The sequence below is a fragment of the Schistocerca nitens genome, chromosome 10 (assembly GCF_023898315.1).
Source record: "Schistocerca nitens isolate TAMUIC-IGC-003100 chromosome 10, iqSchNite1.1, whole genome shotgun sequence".
NCBI classification, from domain to species: Eukaryota; Metazoa; Arthropoda; class Insecta; order Orthoptera; family Acrididae; genus Schistocerca; species Schistocerca nitens.
The window spans coordinates 1,157,901-1,181,939 of NC_064623.1; the positions used below are offsets into that span (position 1 = coordinate 1,157,901).

General features: G+C 43.2%; 1 protein-coding gene across 1 annotated transcript in view; it reads left to right on the top strand.

Annotated features, from left to right (window-relative positions):
- Positions 1 to 23,609, top strand: part of LOC126209787 (uncharacterized) — a 103,727-nt gene extending 80,118 nt beyond the window's left edge. Inside the window, exon 2 of the mRNA XM_049938926.1 lies at positions 23,508 to 23,609. Coding sequence (XP_049794883.1) covers positions 23,508 to 23,609 — 102 coding nt within the window. The remainder of the gene's footprint in view (positions 1 to 23,507) is intronic.
- Positions 23,610 to 24,039: the final 430 nt, after the last annotated feature.

Consider the following 24,039-nt stretch of genomic DNA (forward strand, 5'->3'; position numbering starts at 1 on the left):
AAATGAACTGAGACATCGCATAACAGCACCTGTGGAAACTCAAGACATGCTTGCTGCAGTGCTGGTACAATTTGAACACCGCATTGACACATTCCGTGCATCTCAAGAATGCATATTGAACACCAATGAAAAGGATGAAAAAATCTTTTTCATTTTCCGTTCATCAAAAAACAAAATTCATTGTATATGTTTCTTAGTTCCAGAAATATAGACGGCCAAGATCGGATGATTGTTTTTGATACACCCGGTATAGATAACGCACTTCAAAACCTACCAATAACTAGGCAACTACCAAGATGGGAGATAACAAGTACTCACACATGCGTCTTTGCATGTGTTGGATAAAAAGTAGTAGCACAATGCTGCAACATGAAGGATGTGAGTCATTTGGTACGAACGCTTTCTGTTGCTGATAGATGGTGGGCTGAAGTAGTAAAGTCAGCGGCATAGGTCGTGATTGAGTCAGTTGCGGTGTGTACTATCTCAAAGTTGGAGAGGCTTGCTCAAGTGCCTTAATAGTAAGTTTGCTTGGGTCAAGACTGAAAGGGCAGGCACGTGGTCGGAGCGCGCAACTATCTTTGCTTCCGGCGCTGCATTCCACCAACTTTCACGAAAATGCACGACGCCAAACGACGAGCCCTGTGCAGGAGCTCCGGGTATGTGGCAGCGGGACATACTGGAACATCCACCGTATTCATCCGGTAGAGTCCCCCCAATTATGACCTGATCGCCCAAATGAACCACGTATTTCGTAGTACGCGTTACAGCAAATGATAAGACACCATATGGCGGTCCTAGCGAGACATCATCACGGATGGATGCACTGACAGTGTATGAAATCTTTCATGTGGGTGTGGAAAGTGATCGAGACGCGAGACGCAAATGTAATAAAGTGAATTTTTATCAATGAAGTCTGGCATGAATTATAACCCAACTGCCACTACTTTTCATCCACCCTATGCATATTACCATACCCGGTTATTTGTACTCATAAAAATTTGTCAGTAGTCTTGTATGAAATGTTTTTACAATTTTGGTTTGTTTTCTAGATTTATAGCAATTCGTTACGAAAGATGGAAGCGTTTGATTTTCACTTAGAGCATGAATGTCCGATTTCCACTTACAGTACTGTCCTGGCTGCACATATTCTGGATTAGAAATTGATGCCCTTAACATAAATTTACTTTGGCTTGCACCACAGCACATTTACTTGACGTAAAATACGACGAAATACTCCGCAAATACAGTTCGATTACCATCTCTTAACTGTTGGACCTGGTGGTCTACCGGCACAGCGCGTGGCTGCAAATCGAGAATCGCGGGATCGAATCCCGGTTGAAGCAATAAATTTTTCAGTCTGCGTTTAATCCAGCCTTCACCTCTCAATGATATGGGGAATCGGTAGAAACAACACGTGGTGCTGATTCCACGTTAAACTGCCGATTCCCTTTCCGCGGTTGGACAACTGGTGTACGTTAATGATAAGCAAGTCGCCAAAGTGCCGTCCAATTGAAAGACTTAAACCAGGGAACTGACATACGCGAAATTTATTATTATTATTAGTATTATTACACTGTCCAGTCGTAGTAATGTGACCACGTGTTACAATCCCGAATAAACGCCTTTTGCAGCATGAGACGTACAGGAATAGTGTCGATGAGGCAATGACAGTGATAAGAAGCCATTCCGACTCCAGTACTTCTCCAGCTGCGATACAATTTTATTGATTGAGGATCCGTGGCACAAACTACTTGATCGAGGTGGCCCCTCAGATTCTCGATTGGGTTTAAAGCCGGGAAATTTGGCGGTCAGGGCAGTACGGTAAATTCATCCTAGAGCTTTCAGAACCACGCACATACACTGCGAGCTATGTTACACGTGCATCTAAGGGTGGATATGGTCTCCAAGGATAGGTACGTACTAGGGTTGATCCATTGTGCCTTTCAGAATGACGAGATGACACAGGGAATGCCGCGAAAACATTGCCCACACCATAACGCTCCCTCAGGGTTGCAGGGCGTTTGCTTTCAGACGTTACACGCCAATGGAAATCTGTCCGATGGAGCATAAAATGTGATTAATATGGAGAGGCCACCTGCAGCACTCAGTGGACTTTCAGTTGTGGTACCGGCATACAAATGCAAGCCTTCAACGCCAATGAACAGCAGTCAGCATGGGTGCAGGGACCAGGTGCCTACTGCGGAAGCTCATACGTTGTCGAGGAAACGTTGGTGGCAGCCCTTGGTTCGTCTGGGCGGACAGCTGCACAGAAGTTGCACGTCTATTCGCCAGCACACACATCTGCAGCTATCGCTCACCTGTGCCGCCTACTGCCCGTAGTGCAACACAGTTGCCTCGGAACCGGATTAGAATACCGAGATTTTGCCACGCACGGTTTACTTTACATACAGTGGCATGTGAAAAGATTACAGATTTTGCCGTTTCGGAAATGCTTCCACCCTTGGGAAGAAAGCCAACGTTTATGCCCTGTTGGACGTCACATAAATCGCCCCTTTTACGCATTATGACAACGACTTCACTGTTTCTAGCCTCCCAGCTCCTCCCCCCTCCCCCCCCCAATTCATCACCTACTAATGCTATCACCTGGCGTCTATGAGTTATTACACGTTGACGTCAAAAATAGGAGTTGGTCACATTAATGTGACTGGACCTATTATTATTATTATTGAAACTTCCTGGCAGATTAGAACTGGGTGCCGGACCGAGACTCGAACTCGGGACCTTTGCCTTTCGCGGGCAAATGCTCTACCATCTGAGCGACCCAAGCACGACTCACGTCCCGTCCTCACAGCTTTGCCAGTACCTCGTCTCCTACCTTCCAAACTTTACAGAAGCTCTCCTGCGAACCTATTATTATTATTATTATTATTATTATTACTACTTCATTATTATTTAGTAGTTGTTCAGTTGTCTAAATGTGTGTGTAGCGTTGCCAGGTTACTTGCTACAGTAAAATTTTCTTTGCCGTTGCTAGAGTCGTCTTTCAAGTTTGCAGGGGCCACCGCTAGTTGGCGCTATTGGACTGCGACATTACTGTTCTTTCAAAACGTGCCGTTTGTTACTCTTAAAACTAACAAGGAGAGCTCCCAGCGGTGGGATCGACTTTTTGAAACCAAATAAGCGGTAGTGTAACTTATATCCCCTGTATCAGACCCCAGGTGAGCCTCCGTTCGCAAGTAACTGACGGAAAAGATTTCCGAATTTTGCGTGATGATAGCGGTAAGGAAGTCATATTCCATAGTCTGGTTACGTGTCATAATGGTTAGGATAGAAGCTTAACCATGCCTCGTCAGGTGCAATAATTTCTTTTATTGTTAAATCTTTATCGAAATGACTTTGTTGCCTATTTTTACTCAATTTATTGGTTTAAATGTAATTTCTTTCGTTCCATTCCTTTGTCACATCGTTTTAATCACCGTATGAACTTTTCCATCTGTTTAATTTTTCTTTATATCATTCTTCTTCCAATCGAAATTTTTGTGAATGTGTATTTTATTATACCTGTCTATTTGACTATTCAATTATTTCAAAACTCCGATATATTAATTAGAAAACAAAAGACGAAATCATCTATTTATATTGACTGTGCATTAGTGTGAAAAATGTATTTTTCATTACAAGACGTGCCTTTTTTGCATGATAATCGACATACAAATATTTAAAACATAACCTAAATTCTTTGTGCACTATGGAAATAATAGTGTAGATGAAGATTTAAATGAGAGAAGGTTTTATAAGTAAAATAAAATTCAAGCAAAGTGAGAAATCGATATAATGAACACAATAACGTAGACGAAAATACAGGCTCATAAAAACAGGAGAAATTGAATCGGAATTGATACATGAAGATAAGTAAAAGTTCACGAACAAATATTTCCAGTGGAGAAGGGATGATAAGAAGAAAAACTAGACCAAATGAAGAAGTTCTTATCACTATTGAATCACGTGACCGAGGAGTGGAAATAAAAAAAAATTATATTTACATCAACTGAATGAAAATGATTATCAATGTCACTTCGCTAAAGACCTAAAATAGATTTCTTTCTCTGGTGAGATTCATGCATGTGAAGCCAGTATCCTTTCCATTACCATCACAACCAACTTATGTCATTCGGCTTTCTTCATGCTATAGAGTCTCACACAAAATTCCGAATTTCTTTTCTGGTCAGTTCCTCGCAAACGTCGACCCACCAGGATGAAAGGCTGCAGTGTGTGATACTTGGGTGCTTAACTTACATAACCGTATAGATGGTTTCAAAAAGTCGATCCTACCGCTGGAGAAATCTCGTTGTAAGACATAACGAAAGATGGCCGCCGTTTCATTATATCTATTGATATGGTGATGGACACACATTTAGTATGGTAGCCATAGTAACACAAACAGTCTGAAGCCTGCACGATCTAAGCAAAGAAGAACGACTTCGTACTTAGTCCAAAGGAAAATCTCCAGAATTACTAGGAAACTTGTAGCCAATGCACCAAGTCCCCGGCAGTCATTTAGTCCGCGGCGACTGCTGAGAACCTTCAGACCAGTCATTAGGATTCGCACTCGACTACTTTGATGTTACACGTTCGGTGTCCTACTCTATGGAGCTGAGTCATGGACTGTATTAGGCATCTGAAATGCGATCATGTCGAAAAATATTAAGGATACCATCGACGGATATAGACAAAAATATGGCGGTACGAAGACGCAGAAATTCTCAACAGCATCCAGAGAGCAAAACTCGATTGTTTTGGTAGCGCAATTCCGCAACAATAAATAAAACCTGTTGAAATTAATAATTCAAGGAAGCATTAATGGCCGGCCAGTGTGGACGAGCGGTTCTAGGCGCTTCAGTCTGGAACCGCGCGACCGCTACGGTCGCAGGCTCGAATCCTGCCTAGGGCATGGGTGTGTGTGATGTCCTTACGTTAGTTAGGTTTAAGTAGTTCTAAGTTGTAGGGGACTGATGACCTCAGATGTTAAGTCCCATAGTGCTCAGAGCGACTTCAACCATTTTTTTGAAAGATTAATGGCATACGTGATCCACGACGCACAGAATTATCCTGGCGAAATAACTCAAACCAGCAGTTTGGGTTCAGCACTGAATCAATGTTCCGAAAAACCATGGACGGACAACAGATCATGCTACCGATCGGCAGTGTTATTGGAGGACGAGGCACTTGGAGAGGAAGAATGACAATACAGACAATGCTTAAAAATTACGTAAATGCTCACCATTAAATCTAATATTCCACTCATATAATCGCGCTAGCTGCAAATAAAATTAATCTGCAACTGCCATACAGTTAAAATTTTTTGAACCTAGTGCTGTTAACAGCATTTATGTCAACACTTATTTTGATCAATGTACGTATTTTCTCAGACATCCACTGTACGAGGACGTACTGAAAAGTAATGTCGACAGATGTTTTATGTGAAAACTTGCAACGCTTTTTAAATAAAACAAACTTCATTAACATTCTACATCTGTATTCTTCACGTCTATAAATTTATTTCTCAACACACTCAGTCTGGAAACCAGCACAATTTCCCCAAATACATACTATTTTGTTGATACCGTCACAGTATATTGTTTGACTATGTTAACAGAGCCACAAGCTTACCTCTGCTTGCACCGCTTGAAACAATTGAAGTCCTCGAAGGTTTTCTTAGTTTTGCACAAAGACGAAAATCGAGACTCTGTGTAGGATGATCGATGGCAGTGAACCAAGGACGTCGGATTGCTGCAGATGCCGCAGCGCTCGTGTGTAGCTTGGCACTGCCATGCTTAAGGAGAGTGTGCTCCACATGCGGACGAAGTCTTCGAATTCGTGCTTTTAGTTTTGTGAGCTCTTTCTCACCCACAAACATAGTCACGTCACACACCGCTATGTTACGAAAAATCGGAGCTCTCTAACAGCAGAGGGCTGCAGATATCCATAGTAAAGATGTAGCATGTTACTGACTTTATCAAATAAAACAGACCGAGTCATTATCTTCTCAGCACGCCGTCGTGTTATACGCACAAAAATCAAAACAATTGTTTCTGAGCAAAGTATGCTGTATTTTCAAGTGAAGATCTTTGTAATGTACATCTGTAGTAAACGTTATGCTGGTGATATATGGTGACAATTCGTATTTATATTTACAATGAAGAGAGATTGACCAGTGGCCAACAGACAACTAAAACGCAAGTTGCCAGATGGATATTAACTGCAATACCGCCCACGCTGCCACGGTAAGTAGGAGGTTTTGTTTCCCGATACATGTCGCCGTGGAACTGCCGCTCGTGGCGATGCATTAAAGAGTTCTCTGTCTTCTTGTCAGAGAGCCAGTACCCAGATTCACTCTAAAGAAATAAAGACGCGAATTCTGTGCGCCACATTTGAAGATGATCCTGAAACGGCACCAAAACTAGTTAACTCGAATTAAAATAAATTCAAAAAGTGAGTTGTTGCAGTTTTCCACATTTATGTTCAGTACACATTCACAGGCACTTGAACAGTGGTTCCCAGCCTTTCTTAGACCATTGCTCCTGAGTGCAATCAGACATTTGCCAGTACCCCCTGCCCTACCCCCCCCCCCACCCTGCCGTCAGTGGCCTTCCCTCTCCCTCCAACCTCTCCCCCCCCCCCCCCACAGTATCACTGACTTTGTCACATAAATAAACTGTAGAGTGAACAACTTTTCTAGGAACACTTTTATTTTTAAAATCATGAGAGGTGGAGGGTATTTAGTTACTGTTACTGTGTGTGTGTGTGTGTGTGTGTGTGTGTGTGTGTGTGTGTGGAGGGGGTGGGGGGCGACATTAGACTGAATGACGAAGGAATTCGTGATGCATTTCAAGTGCTACCCACAACTACTTCTAAGATAAGAAAGCACACTATCCAAAATAAGGATAAACACTTGTTACAAAATCGCTCCTCTTGCTCAACCTCTCTACAGTACGGCACTTGCTTGACCAGCACATTGCAACCTCAATTAAAATCAACCGAGCAATAATGTGTACACTTACTGGTTATAAATCACTTGATTGTTGCGCTCCTTACTTCTGCAATAGAAGACTTCAGGCTTTTAAATCTCGGTATCCGTACACAACATGTGAAGCTATTATCCTTTCCATTACACCTCACAACCAACTAATGCCACTCAGCTTTCTTAATGCTACCGAGTGTCACACAAAACTCAGAATTTCTTCTGTCGTCAGTTACTCGCAAACGTGGACCCACCATTATGAGTGGCTGCAGTGTCTTAACCTACATAAGCGTACAGATGGTTTCAGACGAAGTGTTACTTGCAGAGGAGTAGGATAACGAGGTATCGGCCTGGCAATTGAGTTGGAGTTTGGCCGAAGCAACTTTAGGCACGAAGGAGATAATGATGTGTCCCTCCGAGAATAATTTTGCCTGGGCTGTAAGCGGCGCACAGCTCAGCGTTTACAGAGTTGCCAATTACATCTCACAGCGGGAATATTATTATTAAGCCCAGTTTCCACAGCAGCGAATGGAAGCGAACGCAACCGTACGAACATTTGCAGACCAGTTGCCAGTATTCACTACCTTTCGTCTACGAGGTCTGTTCAAAAAATTCTGGAACTTCACTACGCTTACCTCCACTTATTTGTATATGATCTCCCTCACGACTGATGCACCGCTCCCAACACAGTTTCCACTTCCGGGAGCAGACTTGGTTCGCCTTTCGCTGGACCGCGCGTCTATCGTTACAAATCTTCGTCCTCTCAACTTGGTTTTCAACTTTGGAAATAAAAAAAAGTCTGCAAGGGCCAAGCTGACCTGACAAGCTTTTTATTTTTTGATCGTTGAGAACATTTCCCTACCCATTGTGAAGACTGAACCTTGTTCTCAACGTCATAACTGCAGACCCACGTCTCATCACCAGTTGTAATTTTCTTAAGGAACATCTCGTTCTCATTTGGGTGATCCTAAAGCTCTTCTCAGATTGCGAGGCGGAGGTCTATCTGCTCTTGACTCATGAGCCGTGACACGAACTTGGTGGCAACACGATACATTCCAAGATGCTGTATTAGGATTTCACGATCCAACTGCAATGTTACATTCTTGTGCAATCTCTCGGACAACCAGTCTTCGTTTAGCACGCACAGTTTCGTTGACGTTCCTGACACAAGCGTTGTTGGCAGAAGTCGAAGGACGTCCTGCACGAGGGTCGTCTTCCGTCCGGCCGTTTTTCAACCGTGTGAACCATGCGTAACACCGAGTACGGCTTAAGCACTCATCACCATAGGCTTTCTGCATCATTTGGTGTGTGCATGTAAAGGTGTTCTTGTGTTTAGCTTTTAAGTTCCTATGGGGCCAAACTGCTGAGGTCATCAGTCCCTAGGCTTGCACTACTTACACACACCCATGCCCGAGGGAGGACTCTAGCCTCGGGCGGGGGGCAGCCGCACGAACCGTGGCAAGGCCCCTGAGACTGCGCGGCTACCCCGAGCGGCGGTTTTCTTGAGTTTCGCGCAAAATTTATTGCAGGCGCATTGCTCCTCTATTCCCTCTCGAAGTTCGCCAACTGTGCGACCAACGTTCTACTCAATACGGCGCTGTACAATAAGCTTACAGACATACAACAATGAAACTTCCCGCAGTTACACATTAAGCACACGCGTGTGCAGGGATGTCAACTGCATTTCGCCCCAACACGCCTTTGGCGCGAAATTACGAATGTTCTGAAATTTTTTTGAACACACCTCGCATATTCAAAATTTAGGGTATGTTCTAGTAATTTTGCAAGTAGGCTTTCTCGGGATAGCTTACGTGTATCTTCAGGCATCTGTCAATTTCTTCAGCATCTCTGTTACATTCTCCTGTGGGCCAAACAAACCTGTAACCATTCGTGCTGACTTTCTTATGAACAGTTCAGTATCCCCTGCTAGTCGTATATGGGTCAGGTCCCAAACACTGGAGCAATATTAGAGTATGGGTCACACCAATAGTTCGAAAAAGATCATCTTTGTGCACTGACTATATTTCCCTTTAATTCTAACAGTGAATTACAGTCCGCCACCATCTTTACCTTTGACTGAGACAATGTGATGGTTCCATTTCTTACTTCGTTATCATCAATGTAAAGATTCTCGCTGCTCCCGTTTATGCTTCATCTCATCACTTTTGTCTTTGATTTACTCTCACCCCAAATTCTACACTCATATTGTATATTCCATTCATCAGATCCTGTAGTAATTCACTTTCCTGAGGAGGATAATATTATCAGCAAATCCTGTCACTGATATCCTTTCACCCCGTATTTCAGTCTGAATCTTGAACCTCTCTCTTATTTTCTTTGATGCGTAGATTGAACAGTAGAGGCGAATGACTATATCAAAGTCTTACTTCCTTTTTAATCCTTGCACTTCGTTCTTGGTCTTCCATTCATATTTCCTCTTGGGTCTTGTACGAATATATTACCTGTCCCTCCCTACAGCTATTTTCTTCAGAACTTCGATCTGGCACCATTTTACATTGTCGAACGCTTCTCCAGGTCTACAAATCCTATGAACGCGTCTTAAGTTTTATTCAGTCCTGCTTCTATTTCGTATCCTTACAATGTGTTACACCGAGGTATTTGTGTGAGTTGACCGATTGGAAATGAGAGCTATATCTGTTGTAGTCATAGAATACTATGTTTTTTCGTTTTGTGAACTGCACAATTTTAGGTTTTCGAACATCTAAAGCAAGCTGCAAAAACATCAGAATTTCTGTTTGAGTCTACGTACAAAAATGCATTGTTAGAAAAACAAACTAAACCAAGAAGGGACAAAATATCAGTAACGAACAACGTAGAATCTCTACGGCTAATCTGGATTAAACTGCGCCATCATCTTCAGCAACAATCAGGGCACAATCCAAGGAGGGATCTACACCTACATGGATATTCTGCAAAACACATCTAAGTGCCTGGCATAGGGTTTATCGAATCACCTTGACAATTGTCTATTATTCCAACTTCATGTTTTGAACTGCCCAAGGTGTATTGAAGACTAAAAGGAGTCTGTCACGGAAGACCGTATTAAGTGTGATAATTACTCCCAACAGTGGCATGAAGAATGCACAGCTTATGAAGGTTATGGTGCATTTTCTTGTTATTCGTGTTAGTGCGTACTCTTACCAGACGATGCGGCTACGAGTGCGAACGAGCAGTCTCATATATATAATGACATTTAAGGTTTGGGTTAAAAGTTACTCTGATAAATGTTGTTCGTAAATAAATAAGCAATGATTTGCTATTTGTTTGTTTTAACTTTCTCATCAACTAGAAATGACCGATTAAATACTAAATGCATACTCCTTCCTGACTTTCCCCTGCAAAGGCAAATTGATGAAGTCGAATAGTTTGTAGGAAGAATTTTTGTAGTTTCATGACTTTAGGTTGGCATGACTGAGATGAGCTGAGGGCGGCTGACAAACAAAAAACTTTTATTTATAACCTTAATGTTGCAATGAATAATGACGCGTCGGGTTCAAGTTTCCACATTAACTGAGCAACGTTCAGCGATGCGTTTTCCCTTTCAGAAGGTGGAAAACGGCCAAACTATTTTCTCTAATGATTTTTCAGTGTGGTCGAAGGTGTGCGAACGACGGAAATTTTGGATAAATACGTAGGACAGTTCAAAAACAATCTAACTTGAGTGACAAATGAAAAACGCCGTGACCGGCCAATTGAAGTGTCTCCTCCTTCGGTTAAAGCCGGCTCTGACGACATTACTCCTGATGGCCGACGTGTTGCAGTAGAACTGAATAGCAAAATAGCTGCAATAGGTAGCGACACAGTTCGTAACGTTGTCAGTGACATGCTTAAGTACAGCAAAACAAGTCCAACGTGAGTCCCGAAAGAATTCACACAACAACACCAGGAAACAAAGAGTGCTATGAACGTGAAGGTGAAGCTTTTCTGATCGAGATTTTAACGTGTGATGAAACTTTCGTTCAAAATGGTGAACCCGACTCGAAAAGACAAGGCGTGAAATGGAAGCACACAAGCTCACCTGCGCGAAAGAAATTCAAAATTCGAGCATCAGCGAGGAAAGTGATGCTGGCCATCATTTGGATGCCACAGTTGTCGTATTTTGGTGATTATCTGGAAGATCAGCGTACAGGGTGCAGCGCTGACGACTCACACATACTGATGAGCAAAGTAAAGCCAGCGATGAGAGGAAAACCACTGGAAGGAAAAAGAAATCATAATGGGTTGGGAGACTCTACGTCATCGTCCCTACAGTCCAGATTTGACTTCCGTGAATTTTCATTTTCATATTGTTGATATTATGCAGAATGGGAGCTGTCTGCAGTGAAATTAACTCATAAGAAACACTACAAAAGTCAACCTCATTTGTAGAGCATTTATTGCTACCTGTTAGAACCGCTCAAGGACGCATCGCGTGGAAAGGATTCAGCGACAGCGAGGACGTTAATACAATTTCGGTTTTACTTACTTCATTCGCATTTATCGCCTATCTCTTGCCCAGCAGTATTTCGCAAACGACTGGGAAAAGCGCAAGTGGCACCCGTATATAGCGAGATCAATATACATTTGCCTTCTGAATATTACACCTGTAATGGGTCCAACCTAAGGCAGTTTAAAATATCGCAAGTGACACTCGTGTACAAGAAGAGTAAAAGAAAGGATGTGCAAAATTACAGACCAGTGTCCTTGACATCGATTTTCTGCAGAATTTTAGAACGTATTCTGAATCTGATTATAATAAATTTCCTAGACAACGAAAATCTTATGTCCATAAATCTAGCACGGTCTTAGAAAGCTCGTGTGAAACGCAGCTTGCCCTTTTCGCACGTTGTATACTGCGAACGACGGATGAAGGGTGTCAGGCAGATTGCACTCTCCTAGATTTGAGAAAAGGCTTTGACACGGTGCTCCACTGCACGCTGTTAACGAAGGGCCTCGTATGAGCATACGGAGTAGGTTCCCAGATATGTGAGTGGCTCAAAGACTATAATAGATACCAGTACGTTCTCGACGGCGAGAGTTGATCAGAGACAAGGGCATCGTCAGGAATGTGTCCCAGGAAGTGTAACAGACAGCTGTTGTTCTCTACAGACATAAATGATGTGACAGGCAGAGTGAACAGCAATCTGCGGCTGTTGATGATGCTGTCGTGTACGGGAGAGTGTCGTCATTGAGTCACTGTAGGAGGATACAATTAACGCGAAGCGCGGACAACTGAGAAAGGTGCAGGAGGCAGTGAGGTAGTGAGCCATGCCGACGCAGGTGCCTTAGTCGGCTGCGCTACGTTTGTCGGTTGAGGACCCAGGACACGAAGGGCCTCATCGAGGCTGTCCCACATATTCTCGATTCCGTTAAGCCCGGGAAGCTTGGTGGTCGGTGGAGTACAGCAAACTCATCGTGGTGCTTTTCACACCACGCACGTACACTGCAAGCTGTGTCACACATTCAGTTGTTCTGCTGGTAGATTCCGAGGGCAAACACACTCGATGTAGGTGTGGCAACGGTTCCGACAGATATTTCTGCTCATCCACTGTGCCTTCCAGAACGACGAGATCACGTCGAAGTGTCACGATAACGTTTCTGAGACCATAACGATCCTTCCTCCTGTCTTAACCCTGCCGTCGACTGTTGCAGGGTGTTCACTTTCAGGTGAATCACGCCCTACACGCCAACGTCTAACTGTCACTTGAAAAGCCCGCTTGTCACCGTGCACTGGACGCCCAGTCGCAGAACTGGCGTGGAAATTCCAGCCTTCGTCGCCGGTGAACAGCAGTCAACATAGGTTTGTGGACCAGGCGTCTGCTGTGGAGACCCACACGCAGCATTTTTCGCCGAGTGGTCTTTGAGGAGACACTGTCGGTAGCCCCTCGGTTCACGTGCGTGGTCAGTTGCTCAGCAGTTGCACGTTATTCACCTGCGGCCTTCTTTAACTCCTGTCATCTGTGGCCCGTGGGGCACCACAACGGCCTCAGCGTCGGTTCTGGACAGCGCCATGCACGGAGCGCTTTGAGGATGGCAACACGCCAACATTTTACGAACTTTGCCGTTTCGAAAATGCGTCCACCCGAAAGGCAATGATCGCGTGCTTTTGGATGGCACATAAATCGTTGAGTTTCCGCATTACGCATACCCTACACTGCTTGTGCTGCCACCTGTTGTCTGTGAGTGGTTATTGCACATTGACGTCGGACACAGGCGGTGATGATAATGTCACTGGTCCGTGTAGTTGGAAAAAGGAAAGGAAAAGGAAACAGAAAGGGGAAAGGATGCTAATCGGTACCAGGAGCACCGAAAATGTGGTAAGTACACGAACTGCCTGTGCATGAACTCCGAACTAAATAGGTGCAGCGGCAGTTTAGAAATTGTAAATGGTAGAATCACTGCTGAACAGTAAGTTTATCGACCAACCTGATGAAACAGATGTGGAAATTGAGAAACGAATGCATAACTGCTGGAAAAGAGTCTGCGGAGAGGAGACAGTACCTGTTTTCCGAAGGTTTAAAGAGAAATTTCAAGATTTGCGAGATAAGGATTTAGATTACGTCGCAAGTATGAGAAAGACTGCACAGTGTAAGGGAAGCTACTGGGATGTCCCATAACCATGGCACTAGTTCAGGGATGCAGCTGCGCGAAGAGATTTTGAAGGTGACTGAAGTTTATTTGAAAATAGATAATAAATCCGTTCCCGACAAATGAATCCTGGTGATCAGTTACGAAGAAGGGGAGAAAATGTATGAAAATAAATCTCTTCTTACGGAGGGACATTTCAGAGTCGTTCGAAACAACTGAAGCAACTGTACACCATTGCATGTTGATATCTGAAGCACGGAAGACTAGCTTTTTTACCAGAGGAAAGTCAAAATAATTGTGAAATATTTTTTTCTGAACGGAGAAATGTCATAACTGGGTTGTCATTTAAAACTGCAGTGCTAGACTTCGTAATGGCTGCAAATTAAGCTATGAAAGCAGTGTTCTCCGAGCCATCTATTTCCAGTTGTAATATTCATTTCAAGCAATGCCTCTGGAAGACATAGAAGAACTGGGATTAGTGGAGAAATACAGGGATGAAGAAGTAGTTCGATTATCTTGCCGCATGTATGCTGTAGAGCACATCCTCCACCGGACTGCCTTGATGCATGGATGGTAACAGCGTAGCAAATGCCCAGTGGCGAAAAGATCATGAATTCGTAGACTATATAGTCAGTCAACAGATGGAAAATCCTAGTACACCATCTGAAATGTGGAGTTGGTGAAGACAGGCAGTCGACCGAAATTATTTCGATATAAATTCACTCTTAACTTGGCTTCAGTTGCGTTAGGTAATACCTCGATACCTAACACAACTGTATCAAAGTTATCTGCGTTCAGAGAGTTTATTTCGAAGTAATTTTGGTCAGCTTTCTACCGTCATCAATTCCATGCACAGGACCATGGATGCTGTCGAAGTTTGGCATAGCAAAGGAATCTGAACCTACAATTTCTGATCAATACACTAAAGGAGAATGCAATAAAATCAATACCTGAAATTAAAAAAAAATATCCGTTGATCAGCCTCTTCAGTGAAAGAGGTAAAAGGCACATATGTGTTGAAAAAGAGTTAAAAGATATTTTTAGAACACATAATGACTCGGTGGATTTAAGAGGTTTAAATTTTACGACATTCCTACGAAAAGTTCGTAAAATAAGACAGGAAGTAATGTTGTAGAATGGAAAAGGTAAAAAAAATATTTTTTAAAACACGGCTATGCACTATGTGCATAGACAGTTTTAAGCCTAGATAAAATGTGAAGGGGCGTTCTTATTACAAAGCGACAAGCAGAGCCTCCCCATTGTCGCTGCCTCCTTTGAAGGTCGGAGAACCCGCAGCTAAAATGTATGTGGTCAGAAAAACCGCGTTGACTCACGGGTCGCCAAGTCCACGGCAGCAAAATCCCATGACACCCTTCAAGAGGCGGCGAGGCATCTCGTACAGTAGTTATTTGAGAGTGAATTTATTCCTCGCTCCTCATGAGACGTCATCAAACTCATCTTCGTGCTTCTGGAGTGGACTATGAGGGAATCCCGAAACGTTACATCTTATTTTTGTTCTGCTCTTTGTTCCACACCTTCAAGGACCCACTTCTTTTCTGTGGTACTCGAACACTTGTACTTCTTCGATGTCATTTTCGCGATGGATTTATGTACCGTGCTTATGCTTTATTGAGAAAACACGGGAATTTTTATAAGTGTATAGGGGTGAAACGATAATCTTAATAACCTATAAAACAATTCCAGATATCGAGTATTACGTACCGGCTGACACTTCATTACAAAATCTTTACGGGGCTGTCTGTTATGACAGTCGCTTCCGTTTATGGAATTACCGAACACATGCGGTTTCTTCGATAAATAGAAGTTCTTACATGGGTCTTGACAACACGACCGAATAACAGAGGTTCAAATAATGAGACTCGACTGCGTGTAACTGCATAGGCCTATATTCGGTCCCCGCAAATAATTGTATTGCAACTAAGGACATTATAGCGACACGAACGTCAGCCGGGTAAATAAGTCGTACGCTAAGTGGACATCCAGCGGACGCAGGTAAACACTTCCTGTTATACCATCCCACTGCTGCCTCGGTGTAAACACGGAGGACAGCAGGAAGTGCTCTACGACCACTAGCTGGACTCCAGAGCAGGAAACAGCCGGGGTCTTCGGTGGTCTAGTGGTAAGGGCTCTGGAACGTTCCAGCGCCTCGGCTGGGGCTATGCGCCCCAGCTGGGCCGGGGTTCTATCCCCGGCTGGCGCTGGAATTTTCAGATTTCCAAACACTAGCCTCCACCTCTGCCCTGGCATGTGGCGCATGCCGGGTACCCCCGTGGGGTCCGTGCTTCGGATCCCACGTGGAGCTCACTCCCACACTACAAACTAAACCTGATTATGCTGCTGCAAACATTTTAAATTTTAATTCACACACTTTCTTCACCAGACTTCATCTACATATAATTTAAGGTACTTAATATATCTCACTATCATTAATATCTCTAGGATTACAACTATGAAATAAAAACCTTGCAAAAAAAAAAAAAAAATACAAGGTTTTGTTTTGTTTCGTGTGCTGAATACTGCTGACGTAAATACCCAAACATCTGCCATTTTCTTGTAGTTAACAGTCAATATTCGAAAAAAGAATATTACATACTGTATTTCACACATTCTCAGTGCTGAAACAGCAGTAATTATTTCAAAGTCATAAGAAAATGCAGAATATTATATTAATAGCAACACATAAGCCAACAATGTGTCCTTTTTAGTATCATGATTGACTATGCGATAAATAAATTCTGTATAAGAAATAGTTTCATAACAGTTGACAATACCTTTTAAAAATACATTGTCTTCACTAAATGAATTTTCAAAAACGAACCCAGGTCTTTTTTCTCAAATTATTCTAGTGTCAAAATGGGATGTTTGATATGACACAGGTCACTAATGAGATAAACTCTTTTTTTTTGTATGAAAAACGACATTTCTCGTGGTTTTATGTGAGCTGAATGCTGAATCAAAGAGATAACACTTAACATTAATAAGAGGAATTTCTTGGCGATTTTACTAACACGTCCATATGTTTCATGTAATATTTCTATTAATAGTTATATGACAACCTCTCTGCCTATACTTTTTGTAAAAGTATCTTGTGGATCAGAAAAGAAATTATATTACTACCTCTACAGGTTAAGTCTAGTTGAATGAAAGAGATTGTAAAGGCCGTAGCCGAAGATGCAGAATGTTACCATCTCTGCAAGGCGTTTGCCATCAGTAATGAGCGAAACTGTAAAATAAGAAAAAGGGATGACAAACGTCTATTATTGCTGTACTATTATATCACTAACGTTGCATTGCAAGAAACTTACTTACAGCTCCCCTTTAACCCACAATACCGTGCGATTATTTTGGTACCATTTAATGTAACAGTAGCTCCGACACCTCACTACGCAGAGGAAATTGAACCTACATTTCGTATTTTTGTTAATGAGAGAGAGGGGGGGGGGGGGGAGAGAGAGAGAGAGAGTGAGAGAGAGAGAGAGAGAGAGAGAGAGAGAGAGAGAGACTGTCTGCTAGTATGGCTGTTTCTTTTGCTTTTAAATACCGAGCCACATATCCATTTTTAATGTTTAGAAGTGTGGACAAAACTTTTAGTAATACTAAATTACAAAGAGGGAATGATGAATGTAACATGCTGCGTACATTAATGTCGCTGGAGATGTAGTTTGCATTATATGTTACGAGAACAGAAGGAAGAAATAAACAGCAACTAGGCATTTAAGTCACTCAATTTTCGCGGCCATTTTACGGTTCATCACTTTGCTGCTAGGTGTCACTACTAGTCCCTCACACACTCAGTTATCGCTTCACTGCTAGGTGTCACTACTAGTCCCTCACACACTCAGTGATCACTTCACTACTAGGTGTCACTACTAGTCCCTCACACACTCAGTTATCAGTTCGCTGCTAGGTGTCGCTACTAGTCCCTCACACACTCAGTTAGCAGTTCGCTGCTAGGTGTCACTACTAGTCCCTCATACACTCAGTTGTCTATAGTGCAGGGCTTCGCTACCAGAGGGCTCTATCAGCACCGGTGAGGACTCACTCTGTCGGCGTTTGCTGCTTCACTCCTCAACATCTATTCTAGCTGACGTGACTGATAAATCTTCAGACTAAACGAAAAACGTACCACCAATACCAAATAAGGCAAACAGTGATAAGTGCGAATACTACCGAACCATCACTTTCATACGTCCCAGCTGAAAATACTGATCCAAAATATTTACAGAGCAATGGAACACATTAGAGAAGACGAGCTAGAGGAAAATCAATTTCGAGAGAATACGCTAGCCGTTAGAGATCGGTTGAAGAAATTCAACTCATATTTATAACATCTTTAGACGTAGAAAATAACTTTTGACAGTTTTAACCAGAATATACAGTCTGAATTTAAGATGTAACCAGGGATAAAATGCAGTGAGCGGCATGTTATCTAGAGCTCTGCCAGAAATCAGACATCAGTTGTAAGACTTAAAAGAAAGCTGGTAGTTGATAGTTGAGAAGTGAGAGAGAGAGAGAGAGAGAGAGAGAGAGAGAGAGAGAGAGAGAGAGAGAGAGAGAAGGAGGGGGGGGGGGTTCTAGCCAATTCTCCGATGTTATTCACTCTGCATACAAAATGTTTCACACGTCATGCTGCACAGTTATCGAGTCTGTAGAGGGGACCTAGCTGATGAAGTTTTACATAGGAATCGATGTCTGGAAACAGAGTATACTCGTATAAGTTACAGGCGCTGGAGTCTGTAAAATATGTGTATAAACGGAGATCCAATGAAGATGTTACCAATTTGAGGTTATGTCCCTATAACGGAAAATCAGAAGAGAAGACATTCCTCTTACATCTGACAGTATGTACCGGTAGTGTTGTAGCTAAGATGTAGGGCAGGAAAGTTTCAGAGGTGGTAGTATGGACCGAAAGAAGTAGCTAAGATGTAGGGCAGGAAACTTTCAGAGGTGGTAGTATGGACCGAAAGAAGAAAACAATGTCCAGTACACATGAGCTGTAAAATGCATACCTTAAAAGCTGTGAGGACTTGTTCGTCTTCGCTAGCATAAAACATATCTCCACTATTGAACAAGTGCTCATAGCTCCTCAGGTATGAATTTTGCAGCCCATGTTTACCGGACATTTTTTCTTACTTTGATCCATACTACCACCTTTGAAAGTTAACAACAACAGTACCAGTACTTGTATTCCACCGTCAGAGGTATCATAACGATTTTCCCTTTTAACTTTCTACTCATTCGTTTCCGGTGCTGGGGCCCTTACCTCAAATTGATACATAATCACGGCATCACACTATACTTACGTACATTTGCCGGAGCTGGCGCCTGTATTTTGATGCTCCGTAGGCTCGTTAGATGACGTTTGCAGGCATGAGTTACTATCTAAAATTGCAAGCTCTGGAAATGTATAAAGAAAGCAACATACGAAACGGACGAGAAATTCGGGAAATTAATCGAAGATAAGAAAGAAGAAATAGAATTTGTTTCCAAACCGAACTTTCATTTTGCTGCTGATGATTTGAAATTTCGTGGCATTTATTCGCTCTGAAGATGATCGTTCAAACGATGGTCGAAATGTCGTTATTTTAGTTGTTTCACTGTTTTATAATGACATGGCCTAGTACCCAAATTTATTTTCTTCAAGTTGTTTGTAGGAATTCTATCGCTTCTCTCCGATGTTTTCAGTATGATATTAGTATTTTTTCCTACACCTAGCAACTTTAGTAGTGCTTGAAATGATGAAGATAGTACCTAATACTTTTTGATATGGGGACAGAAACGGTGTTTCGTTTTAATGATAACGATATACAGGAAAATTCAGCTATGTTTCTGCGAAGTTGCACAACGCCGAAATCCTGAAATACATCCCTATATTTCGAATGTGGTACAACAGCTGTAGGTAGGAGACGAGGTACTGGCAGAAGTAAAGCTGTGTGGGCGAGGCGTGAGTCTTGCTTGGGTAGCTCAGATGGTAGAGCACTTGCCCGCGAAAGGCAAAGTTCCCGAGTTCGAGTCTCGGTCGGGCACACAGTTTTAATCTGCCAGGAAGTTTCATATCGGCGCACACTCCGCTGCAGAGTGAACTAATTCTGGAAACAGCTGTACAGGTACTGGAGAGATACAGGACGTTCCAAAATTCACGTTAAGAACTTCTAGGGAACTGAGTGACGATATTTTGAATTGGAACCCATGTATGGAAGCGTATATCCGTGCTACAGCCGTATAAATACATCTTCGCTAATGTGGTATGCAACAGGGTTATAATCACTGGGGGGGGGGGGGGTTACTTACGTCGGATCGTATGGTGTCATTTGACGGCTGTCCTACCTCTCTGAACTGGTTCGAGTCTCGTTCATGTGTCTGTGAGTGTTAGAGCAACATTGCTGAGTACACTTTTGCCGAATACACCGACAAGAGTGTTCTGTGTGGCCAAGCTCACACTACTGGTAGAGCTGCTGGTCGCCTTTATCAAGATCGTTGTCCACAACGTTTGACTCCTTCCCACACGCTTTTCGTTACCATTGCGCAACGTCTTCGAGAAAGGGTGCCTTCACCGTCAGCAGATGCGTCATGGAGACGCAGCGCGCGCGAATTGGAAAATATATTTATATGGATATGGTGTCTGTTCTTTCGGACATATCCGAAAGGACACTACGAATGTAGTGTGTGGACATACAAGGTGAGAATGTGGGTCTCGCGGGAGGCGTGCGCGAGATAGTACCTGTAGTCTCACTATCCTCTGTGCCCTCGGTGGCTCAGATGGATAGAGCGACTCCTATGTAAGCAGGAGGTCCCTGGTTCAAGTTCCGGTCGGGGCACGCATTTTCACCCGTCTTCGTTGATATATATCAACGCCAGTCAGCAGCTGAAGGTATTAATTTCACTCTGGAAAAGGCCCTCCTGTAAAAACAGTGTCTCTGAAGATCGATTTTTTTTTGTTTCTTTGGTTATTAACGAGTGGAACTGTAGAACAATAGATGTACTGTGACATCTACTCTGAATTGCCAAAGAAACTGGTATAATAATACGTATTCAAACACAGAGATATGTAAACAGGCAAAATATGGTGCTGCGGCCGGCAACGCCTGAGTAAGACATGTGTCTGCCGCGGTTGTTAGATCGGTTACTGCTGCTACAGTGGCTGGTTATAAAGATTTAAATGACTTTGAACGTGGTATTATACTCGGCGCAAGAGCGATGGGACACAGCATCTCCGAGGTAGCGATGAAGGGGATTTTCCTGTACGACCATTTCACGAGGGCACCGGGAATATCAGCAATCCAGTAAAACAACAAATGTCCGACATCGCTGCGGCCGGAAAAAGATCCTGCAAGAATGGAAACTGAATAGAATCGCTCAGAGTGGCGAAAGTGCAACCCTTACGCAAATTACAGAAAATTTCAATGCTTGACCATCAACAAGACGGGTTACAATTTACCATTCAACGAAACATCATCTACATGGGCTTTCAGAGCCGAAGGCCCACTCGTGTACCCTTGCTGACTGCACAGCACAAAGCTTTACGCCTCATTTGGGCCCATCGGTACGAACATTGGACTGTTGATGACTGGAAACATATTGCCTGTTGGACGAATCTCATTTCAAAATGTATATAGAGTATGGACGTGTACGGGTATGGAGACAACATCATGACTCCATGGACCCTGCATGTCAGCTAGGGACTGTTGAAGCTGGTGGGGGCTCTGTGACGTTGTATGGCGTGTGCATTTGGAGTGATGTGGGACCCCTGATACGTCTAGATACAACTCTGACTGGTGACACGTGCGTAAGCATCCTGTCTGATCACCTGCATCCATTCAAGTCCATTGTGCATTCCGACGGATGTGGGTAATTCCAGCAGGACAATGCGACACCCCACAAAACCACAATTGCTACGGAGTGGCTGCAGGAACACTCTTCCGAGGTTAAACACTTCCGCTGGCCACCAAACTCCCCAAACATCCTGTACGTTTCCAGTAAACTGTATAGCATTATCGAGCATATCTGGGATGCCTTGCAACGTGTTGATCAGAGGAGATCGCTACTCCCTCGTACTCTTACGGATTTATGGGCAGCTCTGCAGGATTCATGGTGCCAGTTCCCTCCTGCGCGACTTCAGCCACTAGTCGATTCCATGCCACGGCGTGTTGAGGCACTTCTGCGTGCTCGCGGTGGCCTTAAACGATATTTCTTTGGTTCTTCAGTGTAACAAATTACTTGTCAAAGTGACAGCGTTACCAATATGTTTTCAAATGGTTCTGGTATACCGTACGTCTCCGGAGACGGGTTACAATTTAAAATACGAGTATTATGTCCCCTGTACAAGTTCTAGCAGTTAGTGATGGGAATTTCAGAACATCCTGTACATTTCCAGTAAATTGTGTAGCCGTTGTCGTATTATAACTGATATCTGCGAATACATTTCATAATTCGTGACAGATCGTTAGGCGCGACTGCAGACGTTCGCAGCGTTTACCCAGGGCGCGTCTTGGCTACGGCAGCTCTGACGGCCACGAGAATAACCGGAGGTAGAGAGCGCAGCACGGCTAGTTTGAAGGCGACTTTCAACTACTGTTGCCAGAGGTGTGTCTTTTTAGAGATACGACGACTCGCCGCACGTAAGCTTTAAGCGGAAAGCCAAATGCTCCAACTTCTGGCCTCTGCTAACATTTCGAAATACACTGTCTTATCAGTAAGTGTACAGACACCTATTAGTGTGTCCACCCTTTGTCTCTATGGCGGCTTGAACTTTGCTCGGGACACTAAGTGAGGTGCCTGCCGACAATTTACGCTACACACACGGAGATAGTATCTACGTGTTTGTTTTTGAACATGCCAGACAATACAGTGCTCAGCAAGATTGCCATGTCTCTCACCAATTTTGAACGTTTGGAACACTATGGGGAGGTTCTTTAAACCAGGTCGCGATTTTGACGATGTAACGAACCAACTGAACTGAATTTGGTACGATATCCGTCAGGAGGTCATCCACTAACTTTATCAATGTCAAGCCGAATAACTGCCCGCTTAAAGGCCAGAGTTGGACCAACACGTTATCGACTTATCAATTTGTGAAGCTCTTTCTCTTGAATTAATCATCCAGTTTTTCTGCAACTGTAATCATTCATTTGCCCCTACACGTACATGATGTGTATCGATTTCCATCGCACTGGGGTAATTCCTCCGGGATACGTTTATTTTCCCTAGTGTGTAAATATATTTGGAGCAGGTCATTCAAAAACGTTTGAAACTAAATAGAGGGGAGCTGGTTGTTGTTAGGAGAACAGAATGTCTTAGACTCGCGGATCGTATGGTGTTATTGGCAGAGAGCGAGAAAAGTATGACTGAAATGTTAAAAGAATTAAACAAGAGACGTGAGTAAATTGGAATGAGAAATAATAAGAAAAATGCAAAATGTCCGGTGGTAAGTGCACGAAAAGTAAGAACAACTATAATGCTAGGAAGGAAGATACAGAACAATTTAGTGTTTTTAGATAACTGCGACGCGCTATTATGGACGACATTAGAAGTAATAAGGAGGTGAAAACACGTATAGGAATTGCCAACGAGACGTTTCATAACAGGAGGCTTTTACGTGAGTGTGTTGATAGGGGATAAAGTAGGCAGGCACAGTGAGAAATGAGATGGTGTTGAGTGGGAGAACAGAGAGAAATTTTAAAGGTAGCAGGATGAGGAAACAGAATTGGCGTGGACACTGAATGAGAAGAGATTGTTTATTGATGGATAGTATGGAGGGAATAGTGAATGGAAGAAGAGGAAGGAAAAGAAGAAGAAGAAGAAGACGCAGAACATACCAGGTGGTGGACAGCGTAAGGACAGAAAATAGTTGTGAGAAAACAAGAGGGTAACAAATGATGGGACTGCATGGAGAGGTACATGTGAAGACCTGCCCTAGGGCATAACACTCATGATGGCGGCGATGGTGGTGGTGGTGGTGGTGGTGGTGGTGGTGGTGGTGGTGGTGGTGGCGACGGCGATGAAGAGGAGACTTATTTAGGACATTTTCCAAGACGCCCATTTTCTTGTAATCGAAATTTAAACAAAAAATAGGCAGCATATAATCTGTACTGTAAAAACGACCGTGAAGTGCGTGGCAGATGGAACTTGCCACTATACCAGTTATTAGGACTTATTCCCACTCCACTGACGCATGGAGCGTGCGAATTGTGACTGCTTAAAGGCCTCTGTGCGTGCTGTACTTAGTCTAATCTGGTCTTCACGCTTCCTACACTTACGATACGTAGGCGGTTTCAGTATATTCCTACATTCATCATGTAACGTCGGTTCTAGAAACTTTCTAAGTAGGTCTCCTCGCGATACTTTGCTCTTCCACGGTATAATCCGTGTCTATCATCAACTGTCCGTTAGTTCAGTTCTTTGAACACCTTCCTGACATTCTCCTATGGGTCAAACAAACCTGTGAGCAT